The sequence below is a fragment of the Aquarana catesbeiana genome, linkage group LG03, assembly GCF_042186555.1.
Source record: "Aquarana catesbeiana isolate 2022-GZ linkage group LG03, ASM4218655v1, whole genome shotgun sequence".
NCBI lineage: Eukaryota > Metazoa > Chordata > Amphibia > Anura > Ranidae > Aquarana > Aquarana catesbeiana.
In genome coordinates, this window is record NC_133326.1 from 50,370,269 (window position 1) to 50,386,823 (window position 16,555).

The 16,555-nt window shown below is 43.1% G+C and overlaps 1 protein-coding gene across 1 annotated transcript in view; it reads right to left on the bottom strand.

Annotated features, from left to right (window-relative positions):
- The window catches only part of FES (FES proto-oncogene, tyrosine kinase), a 235,336-nt gene that overhangs the window by 97,135 nt on the left and 121,646 nt on the right, over window positions 1-16,555 (bottom strand). The window contains exons 8-10 of the mRNA XM_073618513.1: window positions 10,218-10,334; window positions 7,160-7,346; window positions 136-213 (exon numbers count right to left, since the gene is read on the bottom strand). Coding sequence (XP_073474614.1) covers window positions 136-213; window positions 7,160-7,346; window positions 10,218-10,334 — 382 coding nt within the window. The remainder of the gene's footprint in view (window positions 1-135; window positions 214-7,159; window positions 7,347-10,217; window positions 10,335-16,555) is intronic.

Below are 16,555 nucleotides of genomic sequence, written 5' to 3' on the forward strand. Positions count from 1 at the left end.
GTCCACATACTAGACTCATGAAGCTACAAAAAAACTTTTCTCAGTCGCTGGTGTCTGCCTAGGGGCTTGAGTGACCTTTATATTACCAATTACATTAGTTCAGTTAGTATTTCTTATATAGACATAAACACTTACAGAAAACTTTGGCCGAAAAATCCCAGAAATGTGGTTTTTAATTGTTTCAAGGGTTTGATTTTTTCCACCTTCCTTTTCCTGGAAAAAAAAATAAAAAATTGTCAGTCAGGCTACCTGATCATAAAGGACTCAATCACACCATCCACATCCCATGTATTTCTGGAGTGTTCTGTATGCATGTAAAATGTGTGGATCAATAAAATGCCATTGTTTCTTACAGGACTAGTTCCCGCACTGCAATAGGAAAAGTTGTCCTGCATTTTCAGACACTATGAATGGGCCTTTAAAAGTTTACCTATAAACATGTAAATATGGAGTTGTCATTGACTACTTGTTTTTAAAGGTGTAGGTTTTGGGGCGGTTATATTCATTTTTGTGCATTTAAGCAGGGGTCTCCAAACTTTCGAAACAAAGGGCCAGTTTACAGTCCTTCAGGGGGACCGGACTGTGGCCATTGGGCGTAGAAAAGATCCTGATGTCAGTAGGAAAAAACAAAGCCCCATCTTTAAAGTCAGTGAAAGGAATAGCACCCCATCATTGGTGTCATTGGGCCCCATTGTTGGTACCAATGGTAGGAATTGGGGCCCATCTTTGGCGTCATTGGGAGAAACTGGATGCCGTCATTGGGGGGATTGTGCTCCTTCATTGGTGTCAGTGGGGGGGAATTATGCCCCACTGTATCAGTGGCTGAAATAGTGCCCCAAGGGCAAGATAAATGCAAGCAAAGGGCCGCAGTTTGGAGACCACTGATCTAAAGGATAAAGCTAGCCATATACGGCCCCGGGTCTGAACAAGAAAAAAATCAATAGATTCCTCCATCCACACCAAACAGAATGGATGGAGGAGGTGCCACTGCTGGTTAGTGTATTCAGACAACTGTGGCACCTGTGGCTACCTGAATACCTGTCACATCTGATAGGAAGCAATCACCATTTGGTTGAGTATTTTTAACATGGCTCATTCAATTTTTATTGGGGATGCACCGATACCATTTTTTTTACAATGAGTACCAATACTTTTATTTTAGTACTCGCCGATACCAATTACCGATACCTACCGCAGCTGTCAGCAATGGTACAAAGCATTGAAAAGTTATTTACAAATCAAATAAATAATTTTTTTTTTTAATTTAGCGCTTTTTCAATGTGAAATGTGTAAATATATGTTAATATATATGTGTAAAATATTCACAAACAAAGCAAACAAAAAAAAGTTTTAATTGTTTATCGTATCTAAAAAAGACGTGAACAAAAGAAAAAAGCAGGAAAATAATAATTAAATGGATGAGAATAGAGAGTTAATTAAGGCTGATTAGAGTAAATTAAGAGTTATTAAGGGGTTAAACAGAGGAATATTTGTCCATCCCTTTGATCTGCAGATGAAGAAACAGAAATATACAAAAAAAAAAAAAAACAATGCTTCTTTTTATTTTAGCATTTCAGGGCTGAGCAATGTTGTTAATAAACATTTCGGGCTGCTTTTTTTTTTTGACAGCTCCAATTATCGGACTTCTATAACAATTCATCTGTCAACAGGGGAGACCCACTGACAGCTCAGAGAACCGAACCTGAAAGTATCAGTTTCAGGTATCGGTGCATTTGCACTAGTGCCGATACTTGTGCAAATACTCGGTACCGATACTGATACCGATAACAATGCTAGTATCAGTGCAACCCTTATTTTTATATTGACTTTTGTCAAGCAGGGAGGTGCTGACATCCACCCATTTCATCCAATTCAGCAGGAAAATGTAACCTCTATGCCTGTTCTGGTGGCAACTTAAAGTATAACTTTACTTGAAAAATAAAAAAAATGGCGAACAGGCAGGATTTTGAATGCAGAAGTGACATGCTTTCTATTTACATGGAAAGTCTGCTTTACAAAATGAAGTAGATATGAGAATACATACAGGGGGTTATAGCTTCTTTCACATTAATACCCCAACAGGCCCTCTTTCCTTTCCTGATGCTTAGTTAATCACACTGCCAGCTACAGTCCTGCAACAATTAGGGCACATTAACTGTGCCGTTATTGCAGAACACAAATTTAAAAAAATCTTATAGATGTTGTGGCCATAAGATTCATTTCTGCTGCCCAGGCTTTTATTTTTAGCGGCTAAACGTGTTGGACATTATATATATATATATATATATTCTTCTTCCAACAAAACTATGAAACCCTGCACGCTCCAGCCATGCAATACACATCCAAACAGTAATATCAGACACCAAAAAGCAGAGCTCCCAACTTTCTGAGATGGGTGAATAGTTTAGGGGTCTATTTATAAAATATTCATTCACAGAAACCTTCATGCAAGCTTAAAGCAATATTAATCCCAAAAACAAACATGTATTATAGTGCAGCATACCAATTCTTACATGTAATGGTTGCATTAGTTTTCTTTTTAAGGCTTTCTTTCCCTTATTTTCTCCTGGTGACCTGGCCAGTAAGTCTGTCGGTTTTCAAAAGAACAAACTCTCTTGCAGATCTATCAGTTACAGGGATGAGACAAACCATATGCCACTAACAGGGGTGCTTACAATGATCAACTTTTATTTATTCATGTAAAACCTTTATCCCAAAAGGAAAAAAAGAACTGTATGCTGTAACTGATCATGAAGTATTAGTCGGAGTTTGGCTTCAACTTGTTGGTGTATCGAAAACTGCTAGTCCATCTAACATTCCCCTCCCCCCAGACTGACAATGCTGCTGTCCAAAGATGCCGCTTGTGCTCCTTCATCCAGAGTGGGGACACTCTTATACAGGACGTATGTTACTGTCCAGATCACCAGGTTAAAACAGAGGGAAAAAACCCTAAAAAGAAAACAGCCACTACATTTAATGTTTGGTTTGCTTTGGTTTGGGGTTTAATAGTGCTTTAGGCCGGGTTCACGCTGCTCTGACATGGAAGTTGGACAACTTCCGATCCGACTTTGCCCTACAACTTCATGTCCGCTTCCATGTGACTTCAATGAAGAGGATCCGACCATAGCAGGCACTTTGAGTCTGGTATGAATCTTCAGGGGAGAACCCCACGCCAAAAAAAAACAGAGAGGAGTCCTCCAAGACCATACCAGACACACCAAAATAAAAAGAAGACAGTGTGGAGTCCCCCCCCCCCCCAACATCCATACCAGACCCTTATCTGAGCATGTAGCCTGGAGGTCAGGAAAGGGGAGCGACTCCCACCCCTCCTGGACCATACCAGGCCACATGCCCTCAAAATGGGGGGGTGGAAAGCACCTTGATCATCGATGGGGACAAGGGCCCTTCCCTCCCATGTGAATTAGTATATATATATATATATACACACACACACACACACACACACACACACACACACACTGCATTTTGGCCACTAGATGGAGCTGATGATACAGGAATTATTGTATTAGATTCACTCAGATTGCACAAGTGTGTCTGATATTTGGCCAATGAATGTTTTACAAAACGCCCCTTAGTTTTAATGTTAAATCGTACCGCTTTCGAAGCAATCGTATGATAATCGGATCGTTAGTACAGAGCTTTCCAGAGCAGATCAGGACAGTTCATCTGATATTATTCGATCCGACATGCACAAAAATATTTTTCGTACGATGCCGGATCGTGCGATTTTCGTTTAAGCAGTACAGCTATCATTTGAAAATGAACACAGGACATCACTTCCGAATTTTTATTCTGTCCTACGAGAAATTTTATTACTTTAGTAAACTGTTTCGATTCGATCTGAGATTTGCATGCAAAAAAAAAAAAAAAATGGACGGTCATTCGTCCGATAATCTCATCGTGTGTACTGGGCTTTACACTTTTGGTAGTTATTTATTGCATTTATTAAAGAGGCCTACACATGTGTCCATAATGAGAGACAAATGAGAAGGAAAGAGGGACAAAGGTATTTTTTATTTTTTAAAAAGGGACGGTCCTTCCAAATGAGGGACAATTGGGAGTTATGCAAAAAGTGGTCTGCAGGTGACTGTACATGAAAAGAATAAAATCGTCTCCTTACCTATTGTAGAAATATAGATCATTTCATAAATAAATATTCTCGATTCCAATTAGACCCCTTTCACACTGGGGCGGTTTGCAGGCGTTATTGCGTTAAAAATACCGCCTGCAAACCGCCCCTAAACAGCCGCTGCTGTTTGTTCAGTGTGAAAGCCCGAGGGCTTTCACACTGAAGCGGTGCGCTGGAAGGAGAAGAAAAAAACTCCTGCAAGCCGCATCTTTGGAGCGGTGAAGGAGCGGTGTATTCACCGCTCCTTCACCGCTCCTGCCCATTGAAATCATATAGCGCGGCTATACCGCTATTCGAGCGGTTTTAACCCTTTTTCGTCCGCCAGCGGAGGTTAAAACTGCACCACTACCGGCCGAACAGAGCCGCAAAAACGACGGTAAAACAGCGCTAAAAATAGCGCTGTTTTACCGCCGGCGCCCCCACCGCCCCACTGAAGTAAATGAGAAAATCCGGACAGCCGCACTCCAGAAAGATGCCCCCAGTGTGAAAGGGGCCTAAGGCCAATAAGCCTTACAATAGGCCTTACAATAGGGCAACAAGACAATGTTTTTTTTAGCCAGGTGTTTTGTTAAATGATTACAGCAAAAATAAAAGCTCAGCGGCGAAGTACTCAGAATGTGCTACTGCTTTATGTTCAATTCCAACACTCTCTCCTCCCCTTGTGGAAATGACTGGCTTTAGGTAAAAAGCTGAGCGCATTTATTGTACTAAATAACAATATTTGATGTGCTCACATAGGTTTTGCACCTCAGGCAATCCTTATGAAAAGACATATTTTTTTCCTGAAAAATCATACATCTGCTGTATAATGTTAGTAATGTATTCATGCAAACTTTAACTTTTGATTATAGAGTCATTGTAATATATTACTTTATTCTTAAAGCTGAACTCTGTGGTTAAAATCCTCCCTTGCAGTGGGGCTGAACTGCACTGCAAGGGTTTAATGCTCTTTAGGTTTAGAGGGACAAGAAATACAGTTTTGCTTAAAGTGATACTAAAATATTGTTTTTTTTTTTTTAAATAACAAACATGTCATACTTACCTCCACTGTGCAGTTTGTTTTGCACAGAGTGGCCCCGAACATCCATTTCTGGGGTCCCTCGGCGGCTTTTGCGGCTCCTCCCCGCATCAGATAACCCCCTAGGAGAAGCGCTCTCCCGAGGGGGTTACCTTGCGGGCGCACTCCCGAGTACAGCATTCGAGGTCCATAGAGGCAGGAATGCAGGACTCGGCCCCGCCCCCCCGACACACGCATCATTGGATTTGATTGACAGCAGCGGGAGCCAAAGGCTGTGCTGCTATCAATCTATCCAATCAAGAGCCGGGAACCTGTGGAGAGGGGGACGGCGGGGATGCGCCAACGTAATTTCAGGGTTTAGGTAAGTAAAACGGGAGGAGGGGGGGCTGGGGGGCCAGTGACTGCAAGGTGCATAGGATGCATTAGGGTGAAAAAACATGCGCCTTTACAACCCCTTTAAGGCTCACTGGACATTTGGCCATCTCTCCTAGAAGACTTTCTTTTTGGCAGCTGCATTTTGGCAGGAAAAAAAACAAAAACGTGCAAGTTGTAAACACATGTAATGCATTTAGGCGTGTCAAACGCTTGGGTGCCAATTATTTTCATAATTCATTCAGGCCATTGAAATGAATTAACTATTAACCACTTCAGCCCCAGAAGGATTTACCTCCTTAATGACCAGGCCATTTTTTTGCAATACAACACTACGTTACTTTAACTGACAACTGCGCGGGTGTGCGACGCTGTACCCAAATAAAATTTATGTCATTTTTTTTCCCCCCACAAATAGTTGTCTTTTGGTGGTATTTGATCACCTCTGCGGTTTTTATTTTTTGTGCCATAAACAAAGAAAGAGCGACTATTTTGAAAAAAAACAAAAAAAACCCAAAACAATACTTTTTACTTTCTGCCATAATACATATCCCCCAGAAATGTAAAAAAACGTATGCATTCATCAATTTAGGCCAATATATATTCTTCTACATATTTTTGTTAAAAAAAAATCCTAATAAGCGTATATTGATTGGTTTGCGCACAAGTTATAGTGTCTACAAACTATGGGACAGATTTATGGACTTTTAATTTTTTTTACTGGTTGGCATTGCTGGCTCTTGTGCCCATCAGTGCCAGCTCATCAGTGCCCACCAGTGCAGCCTCATCAGTGCAGCCTATCAGTGCCACCCCATCAGTGCATATCAGTGCAGCTTATCATTGCCCATCTGTGCAGCCTATCAGTGCCCATAGGTTTCCATCAGTGGAGCCTATCAGTGCTAATCAGTGCCACCTCATCAGTGCCCACCAGTGCAGCCTATCAGTGTCCATCAGTGCCCACCAGTGCAGCCTATCAGTGTCCATCAGTGCCACCTCATTAGTGCCCACCAGTGCAGCCCATCAATGCCCATCAGTGCAGCCTATCGGTGTCCATCAATGCAGTCTATCAGTGTCCATCAATGCAGTCTATCAGTGTCCATCAATGCAGCCTCGTCAGACAATCCACACAGGCATCGCATTGGGGAGAAGCCGAAGGACCAACCTGCCAGCCAGCTCGCGACACATACGATCAGCGCTCCGGGGATCTCAGCACTGCCGCTCCCACTCCAAACCCCTGCACTTGCAGCCTTGGCTTTCTCCCGACCATACATCGGGGCAGGGTCTGAGTCAGCGGTGCTCCCGGCCCTGTCGCCTCTCCTGCTCCCTGTGGACTACTACAGCTGGGTGCCTCGTGGAGTGGCCCCCAATGTGCAGGCAGCGCAAGCAGCATGACACTGCACGCTGCAGGGAGGGAGCCTCGGGTCCTCGGGCAGTCTGCCCGTATCGCCGCCCCTCCTAAAAGGCCGCCTGGGTCCCATGGACCCACCGGGACCCATAGTAGGGCCGGCCCTGTTATCACCATATTGCTGTATTGTTTATTATTCATTCTCTAAAACCAGAAATTGCAGAAGACATCTCCCCTGGCTTTCAGGTTTTCCTAGTAAAGATTGTGAACTCACAACAGAGGAGATAGACAGGCCGTCATCCTGCAACTGAAGTGCCGGAGGAGGATCTCGTGATCCCAACTCATTCATCTTCTTCTTCACCATGTCTCTCTGGCCTTGCAGCTTCGTCTTGCTACACACAGACATCTGATAGTGAACAATGGCATCCTGAAGAGTCTGACATTTGGTCAGCAGATTAAACCTGTAAAACATATAAAAAGAACATCATGTTACTTGGGAATTCCCAACGTATGATGTCACTTATGATTGTTATAAGTCTTATCTACTAAAACCAATTCAGGTTCAGTTTTGCATACATTCAAAGCAGTAATAGATAAGCAAAAAAACGAACAAAAGGAGGGTCAAATGTCACTACAATACTGCAGAATGAAGAGGAAGTTATGTTATAATAAAAGTACTGTACAAGTGTCTCTTTTACTGAAAAACGGACTGCTTAATTACGATATTGCTGAAATACTTATACACATTTTACCTTCCCTGGTCCCCCCCCCAACAACAACTAATTAAATTTTTCATATAAAAACTTTCCATTTTCATTACATACATTATATGAAATTCAGTGATATCATCCCTGGGTCTCTGTGCTTCTCTATGCAAGTCAGGCAGATCATGGCTGGTTGGGGGGGGGGGGTTGCTGACGGGGTGCAGTACATAGCTTCCTCGGTGATTAAGCCAGGTAATGAAGTGGGCTCATTTGACTTGCTGCAACTCTAATACAGATTGTGAGAAGCTCACAGTGTGCGGTGGAATCAGAGTAAGCGATTTCAGTACAGGAGGAGAGGCGGTACATCTGTGCAAGACTGAAGGGAAGGCCAGAGTTCAGCTTTAACCACTTGCCGACCGCCGCACGCCGATATACGTCGGCACAATGGCAGCGGTGGGCAAATGGGCATACCTGTACGTCCCCTTTAATTGGCGGGGCTAGCGGGTGCCGTGTACAGCGTGACTGTGCCCACAGAACCCGCGGACTCGATGTCCGCCGGTGTCCCTGCGATCATGTCATGGAGCCGTGTAACCATGTAAACAAGGCATTTCCCCGTTCTGCCTAGTGACATGACAGAGATCACTCCTCCCTGTCATCGGGAGCAGTGATCGCTGTCATGTGAGTAGTAGCCCATCCCCCCCACAGTTAGAATCACTCCCTAGGACACACTTAACCCCTTCATCACCCCCTAGTGTTTAACCCCTTAACCGTCCAGTGTCATTTACACAGTTATCAATGTATTTTTATAGCACTGATCGCTGTCTAAATGACAATGGTCCCAAAATAGTGTCCAAAGTGTCGGATGTGTCCACCATAATGTCGCAGTCATGATAAAAATCGCAGCTTGCTGCCATTACTAATAAAAAAAAAATAATAATAAAAATGTCATAAATCTATCCCCTATTTTATAGACGCTATAACTTTTGTGCAAAAACAATCAATATACGCTTATTGCGATTTTTTTTTACCAAAAATATGTAGAAGAATATATATCGGCCTAAACTGAGGAAAAATGTAGTTTTTTTATATATTTTTGGAGGATATTTATTATAGCAAAAAGTAAAAAATATTGCTCTTTTTTCAAAATTGTCGCTCTTTTTTTGTTTATAGCACAAAAAATAAAAATCACAGAGGTGATCAAATACCACCAAAAGAAAGCTCTGTTTGTGTGAAAGAAGGACGTAGATTTTGCTTGGGTGCAACGTCACACGACCGCGCAATTGTCATTTAAAGCGACGCAGTGCCGTATCGTAAAAAGTGCTCTGGTCAGGAAGGGGGTAAGTCCTTCTGGGGCCGAAGTGGTTAAAGGATCTTTTACTGATGGAATAGCCACCCAGCACTGTCCTACCCAGTATCAGGACAAATTCATCTAGCACCCAGGGCAAGGATGTGGAACTGCACCCCCTCCAGGAAAGGGGTAAGATCTTCCGGGGCTGAAGCGGTTAAAGGGTGACTCCACTTTTATGGGAAAAAAATAGCAAATAAAATAATATAGTATATACAATTGTGACACAAGTCAAATTGTAACAGAATGTTATTAAAAACAACATTTCCTTTTCAACCTGCAGCTCTGTAATTTTCTGTAAATGCAATATGGCTACCAGGAGGTGTTCTGTACACAGAATGTATACAGAACGCCCCCCCAGAAACATAATTTCCTGCGTGTGTGATTGGCTCACGGATTTTCCCAATAGGAAATCGCGTCTAAAGGGATGCAGACCCTGCAATTTTCCTCATTAGAGCCCTACAGGTGCAGCAGCTGATTTATAATTATGAAACCACTCCCATTAGATACACTTTCCCACATGGATACAGAGAAACACACAGGGATTTCTTCAGAAAAGCAAAAGGTAGGAATCAACAAAGTTTTTTAAAATCCTTGCAATATACATAGATCGCCCAGATGGGAATGTTTTTTTTCTCAACAAAAGTGGAGTTACATTTTAAAGCTGAAGTTTAGATATAGACTGCTTTTTATAGTTATAATGGTCCAGCTAGGACCGAGGGAAGTATATATGTGCGACACCTGTGGGATCCCCGTGGGAGCCAAATATCACTGTAGTAGTCATCGCTACTACAATGATCGCTGCTAGCTTCCGGGGCCCCGTGCTGAGAGATTCTGCTGCTTAGTGACCATAGGAGAATGCTTGCTTGGCACGATTGCCAATCAGAGAACCCTTTGCATTTCCTCAAGGAATGCAAAGGGTTCTCCGATTGGACGAATTGGAGATCACAATGTCACCAACCAAGCCTCTCCACCTCATCCAGTCAGAGAATGAATATCAAGTGCAATGTGTTCTTGGAATGGCATCTGTGCAGAGTAAGCAACCTGCTGTGTTCAGTAAGCAGCAGGGCGGCTGCTAGGTGCGGGATCCAGAAGCTAACAGCAATCACTGTAGGAACAACAACTACTACAATGATTTTCAGCTTCCACGGGGATCCCACAGCTATGGCACATACATACTTACATTGGTCCAAGCTGGACCAATGTAACTATGTAAAATAGTCCATACCTAAACTTAAACCTAAAATATTTATTTGAATCAATTAAATATTGGTAAATCTTACTGGTCTCCGTAACGCTTCTCCTCGTTGGTTACATCAACCTGAAGCAGTTTCATGGCTTCTTGCTTACTATTAACGTCTTCTGAGACTCTGGTGAGTTCTTCTTCCAGAAAAGTCAATCTGCATAATGAAAGTGACAAAGCATTAAAACAACTTATTATAATAATGTATTCAGAACTTCCCACTTTTTAGGCAAGGACAAAACCGGCAACACTGACCAATCTGGAAGGGGTTTGCTGCTATTAGGCCTCATACACACCGGGGCTTTTGTAAATGCTTTTTTTTCTGGCAGGAGAAAAGCAGCTTCGAAAATGGGCCTAAGCCGCGTCAAGCGCTCGGTGTTTATTTATTATTAATATTAGCTTATTCTGGCCATTGAATTGACGGAAAAAAAAAAATGCTCAAGCGCGTAAGAAGCGTAACTAGAAACCTTAGGGCCCGGTGCAAGAAACTATGAAGGATTCCCCTGCCCCTAGCCTGGAGCCCTTCCCACTGATTTCCGGGGCCCTTTACTGAATCCCCCCATTACATCAGAGTCTACAGAGTTTCCCTTCACAGTACATCAGGGTCTGCAGAGTCCCCCCTTTACAGTGCAAGGGGGGACTCTGCAGACCCTGATATAAAGGGGAACACTGTGGACCGTGATGTAAGAGGGATTGGTGTGGACTTCAGTGTAAAGGGGAACTCTGATGTAAGAGGTTCACTGGTCTCCAGAGACCCCCTAATATCAGCGTTTCCCTTTATACCAGAGTCCACAGAGTGAATACACTGAGGAGTTCACTGATATAAGAGGGGAGTGAGGACACTGATGTAAGGGGGTACCTTTATATCAGTGTCCCCCTTACCTTAGGGTCTCCACTCACCCCTTACATCAGTGACCCCCCCCCACCCCCCAGAGTCCGTGTGGCCAGGAGCTGTCACACACTGACCTCCTGTAATTGCCTGCAGTTTTAGACCTTTGGTCCTCCTCTCTCCCTGCACCACCTCCTTGTAGTTTGCTTTCAAATTTGTGAGATAGGTGCCAGGCGCCATGACGTCATCATGCACCTGATCAGCCGCTCTGCCTCCCCTGCCCAAGCCCAGCCGAGACCAGGCCAGAGCCAAGCTCAGCCGAATCAGCTGAGCTCAGACTGAGTTTTAGGCTCAGCTCAGGTGGGGGGGCGGTTCACTGATCAGGTGCCCAGTTATTTCATGGTGCTTGGTGCCTTTCCCGCAAATTTGAAAGCAACTGCAAGGAGGGAGCATGTAGAATTTCATAGTTGGCTCAATGACTGTAATCTGCCCAGGCTCTGAAGCACCAAAGCAACCGCGATCCACAACATTTCTACCACCATGTTTCACAGTAAGTAATAGGAGGTCAAACTTTTGCCATGACTGCAGCACGTGCACAACCCCTTCCAGCCTTTGTGTAAGGTTAAGGAGGGTTAGTTAACTAAAGGGTCTAAGTAAGGGGTCTGTTTATTAAAATAAATTCATATACAAATGTCAAATAATCCCCTTAATGCACCTTTCTGCTGAATGTTTGCATATATGCGGCCTCATGGAAGTGGGTCTTTATCCCTGGGGTCACATATATACAATACTGGGTTTGAGAGTGTGCTGCTTTAGAGAGTGTAACTGGGAACCAGAAGGACCAGTTCCCGATCCCCTGATCACTGTGATAGCTCATCACAGTGATCAGTTACTGCACAGCCTGCCCGTGTTTTTTTTTCTCCTTTTGAATGGGAAAAAAGATATATTGTATCTTTTTCTCCTTGCCAGAGGAGAAAATTGTAAACAAAAAAAGTGTGTGTAAAAAATAGATAAATACATAAATAAAAACAAAATAGCTAGTTCAGGGTTTGATCTAGGTCAGTGTCAGGGTTAAACCCAGTACATTGGTCAGGTCAGTGAAGGGTTAGGCCAAAATCCCAATATATGCAGAAAAGGAGGAAGCGGACACCCCACTAAGGGACTTTCTAGGCCTACAAATGTTCAAGACTCAAAAATAGACAAAGTTTTAAAATCTTAGTACAAATATTATTAAACACAATATTTAAAATAATTAAAGGCTGATATTATGATACGACAACAAACGATTCTATACGCCAGGGGTCGGCAACCTACAGGCCGAGGGCCGCACCTGGCCTGCCACCGCTAAATGCACCGCTCAGTGCCCGTGATGAACGGGCATTTTCGCCACTCTCCTCTTCATTGGACAACGGCCGGTATCACAGGGCTGGATGGGGGCAGGAACTGCTGGAGTTAACTTTTCACATTAAACATTCACATTAAACAGTAGGTGATTGGTGATCCTAACAACCAATCATCAGCCTGTGAATGTGAAAAGTTAACTTCAGCAGTTCCCGCCCCCATCCAGCCCTGTGATACGATCTCCGATCTCTGCTCTGCTGTACACCTGTGTAAGGTAGGAGAGTTCTACCTACACAGTGTGTATTTGTGTATGTGTGTGTGTGTGTGTGGGGGGGGGGGGGAAGAAGACACTATGGGGAAACAGAGGACACTACAGTGGGGGGATGGGGGGGGTGCAGGGGCCAGAGGACACTACAGTGGGGGGGGATGGGGGTGCAGGGGACAGAGGACTCTGCTTTGGGGGGCACAGGAAACTGATATGGTGGAAGGGGTCAAGGGACACTATGGAAGTGATGTGAAGGGGAACAGAGGACACTGCTATGGGAATACAGAGGACACTGCAATAGGGGGGACCCTATTAGGGACCCCATCACCCCTGGGGACAGAGACCCCTTCTCACCTGGGGACAGAGACCCCTTCTCACCTGGGGACAGGGACCCCTTCTCACCTGGGGGCAGGGACCCCATTTCCCCTAGGGACAGGAACCCCATCTACAGACCATGGTGGCTGGCAGGGCTGCTGTCAGCCACCCTTGGGTGCCAGGATGGGGGAGGAGGCGGTAAAATCTGAATCCCCAACCACATGCTCCCTTGGGGTGAACTGGCTTTTGTATTAGTGAAGCACCTTAATGTGAGGTAAACCTGTACTGTTTACTGGCCCTCCATGCATTCACATACATTGAATCCGGCCCTTAAGTGGAAAAAGGTTGCTGACCCCTGGTATATGTGAACAATGCTGATTGGATGTTAACATCCAAGCATGGTCCAACAGTGGTCAATCAAATAGAAGCCCCCTGGAAACTTACAACACCTTTCAGGATCATATCCTTTCATCAAGGGTGTGGAGCAGGTGGAGCCGAGACATTTATAGTGTTCAGCATACAGTGCATTGAAAAAGTATTCATACCACTTGGAATTTTCCACATTTTGTCATGTTACAACCGAAAATGTAAATGTATTTTATTCGGATATTATGTGACAGACCAACACAAAGTGCCACATAATTGTAAAGTGGAAGGAAAATGATAAAAATAAAAATATATCTGAAAAGTGTGGCGTGTATTTGTATTCCGCCCCCTTTACCCTGATACCTCTAACTAAAATCTAGTGGAACCAATTGCCTTCAGAAGTCACCTAATTAGTAAATAGAGTCCACCTTGCGTAATTTAATCTCAGTATAAATACAGCTGTTCTGTGAAGCCCTCAGAGGTTTGTTAGAGAACCTTAGTGAACAAACAGCATCATGAAGGCCAAGGAACACACCAGAGAGGACGTGGATAAAGTTGTGGAGAAGTTTAAAGCAGGGTTAGGTTATAAAAAATATCCCAAGCTTTAAAACATCTCACAGAGCACTGTTCAATCCATCATCCGAAAATGGAGAGTATGGCACAACTGCAAACCTATCAAGACATGACCGTCCACCTAAACTGACAGGCCGGGCAAGGAGAGCATTAATCAGAGAAGTAGCCAAGAGACCCATGGTAACTTTGGGAGAGCTGCAGAGATCCACAGCTCAGGTGGGAGAATCTGTCCACAGGACAACTATTAGTCGTGCACTCCACAAATCTGGCCTTTATGGAAGAGTGGCAAGAAGAAAGCCATTGTTGAAAGAAAGCCATAAGAAGTCCCTTTTGCAGTTTGCAAGAAGCCATGTGGGGGACACAGCAAACATGTGGAAGAAGGTGCTCTGGTCAGATGAGACCAAAATGGAACTTTCTGGCCTAAAAGCAAAACGCTATGTGTGGGGGAAAACAAATACTGCACATCACCCTGAACACACCATCTCCACCGTGAAACATGGTGGTGGCAGCATCATGTTGTGGGAATGTTTTTCTTCATCGGGGACAGGGAAGCTGGTCAGAGTTGATGGGAAGATGGATGGAGCCAAATGCAGGGCAATCTTAGAAGAAAACCTGTTAGACTCTGCAAAAGACTTGAGACTGGGGTGTAGGTTCACCTTCCAGCAGGACAACGACCCTAAACATACAGCCAGAACTACAATGGAATGGTTTAGATCAAAGCATATTCATGTGTTAGAATGGCCCAGTCAAAGTCCAGACTTAAATCCAATTGAGAATCTGTGGCAAGACTTGAAAATTGCTGTTCAGACACTCTCCGCCCAATCTGGCAGAGCTTCAGATATATTGCAAAGAAGAATGGGCAAAAATGTCACTCTCTAGATGTGCAAAGCTGGTAGAGACATCCCCAAAAAGACTTGCAGCTGTAATTGCAGCAAAAGGTGGTTCTACAAAGTATTGACTCAGGGGGGCCGAATACAAATGAACACCACACTTTTCACATATTTATTTGTAAAAAAATTCTTAAAACCATTTAATATGTGCCTTCCACTTTACAATTATGTGCCAATTTGTGTTGGTCTATCACATAACATCCCAATTAAATATATTTTTGGTTGTAACATGACAAAATGTGGAAAATTTCAAAGAGATGAATTCTTCTTCAAGGCACTGTGGTTGCCATGATATGTACAGATAACACATGTTACAGTTGCAAAACTGTGTTCAGGCATTAAGATTTGTTTTACCTGTGTCACGAAGGGGTTAATATGATAATTTCCTATGATCGCCAACTAGTGGCCACCATGCAGTATTTACTGACAGAGGTATTTCAATACCACATTTTGGTCACATATATAGACACATTACTGGAATTATTGTGACACCTGTGCACATTCAATGACATACAGTGATTTATTTTAATTTTTTTTTTTTTTTTTTATAAATAGATCTCTAACTGAATAGAAGTATTTAAAAAATGTGTACACAGAACAATTTTCTGCATTTCTCCACTTTCCTATATGGGATGGGTTGATATAGGAAAAGGTAAGACAATAATGTCTGCAGCTGAAATATGAAAATTATTTACAAAGCCGAGATCATAATCCAGCTGCCACAGTAATAGTAACACATCTGCTTTTTGCCTTTTACCAGCACGGATCAGAACATCTGTTTTCTGTGTTTTTAACATTTTAATATGGAAAGTGGAAAAACCATTGGGCGAGCAGTACATAGGCAGATGTGGAGGGCTTTATTGGGAAGAGTTCATGTCGGATTTATTGAAGTAACAATGGTCGCCTGCCTTGAAAACAGAGCTGGCCTGTCATGGTAGGATTATTTCTGCTAAAAAATATTTAAATTCATAAGGCATTAATCAGTACTTTAAGGTTTCATCCTATAGATTGACCATTCCACACAATTAAATTAGGATTACTCGGGTGGTGTCATTTTTTTAAATATTTAGTTATATAATCAGCTTGAAAGATACATGCCCACCAAGGTAAAGAACAAAAAAAAAAAAAAGTATTGCAGCCTCAGATAAATACATCCAAGGCAAAAGCCTTATAATGAATGAGCCCAAAAAGAAAGTAGTCCATACTGACCCCTAGTGGTCAAATGATATCTCCTGGAATCTAAAATCTGTATTGTTGGCGCTATTATAAATGACATGAGTAAACTGGCAGGTCTGGTGACATACCAGCATTCATTTTCCCATTCTCCTGTCCACCCTTGCCTCTGGTAACAGCTATTTAAATTTAAAATAGCAACCTAGTATGTATGTTTAAAGATTGATTTACATTTGCAGCAGTGCTTTCCATCCCGGTGAAAAGTGATCTGCAGTGAATTGCTTTTTAAAAGGATGGTAGCCAGGTGGCTGAGATGTGCTATGTCGCCTCCTCACCACCTGTTTTAAGCCTGAAAAGCCCACACCACTGCAGCGCAACTGCTTGCATTGTACGCAGTTGAGATGTGGCCCTATTCACTCCATCTTTAATTAAGGAGTGCTTTTTTTTCCCCCATTTTGGATAGCGTAAGTCAAGGGTTATAACCCCTGTCAGTTTTTATTTTGCCATCTGTGTCTCATTGAAGATATTGGGGAAAATCCCTGTTTGTCACCAAGGTCGCCAGGACTAGTGTCCCCATAGGAAAATGTTCCTTCTTTTCATTTTCTGGTGACAACTCAAAACTTGGG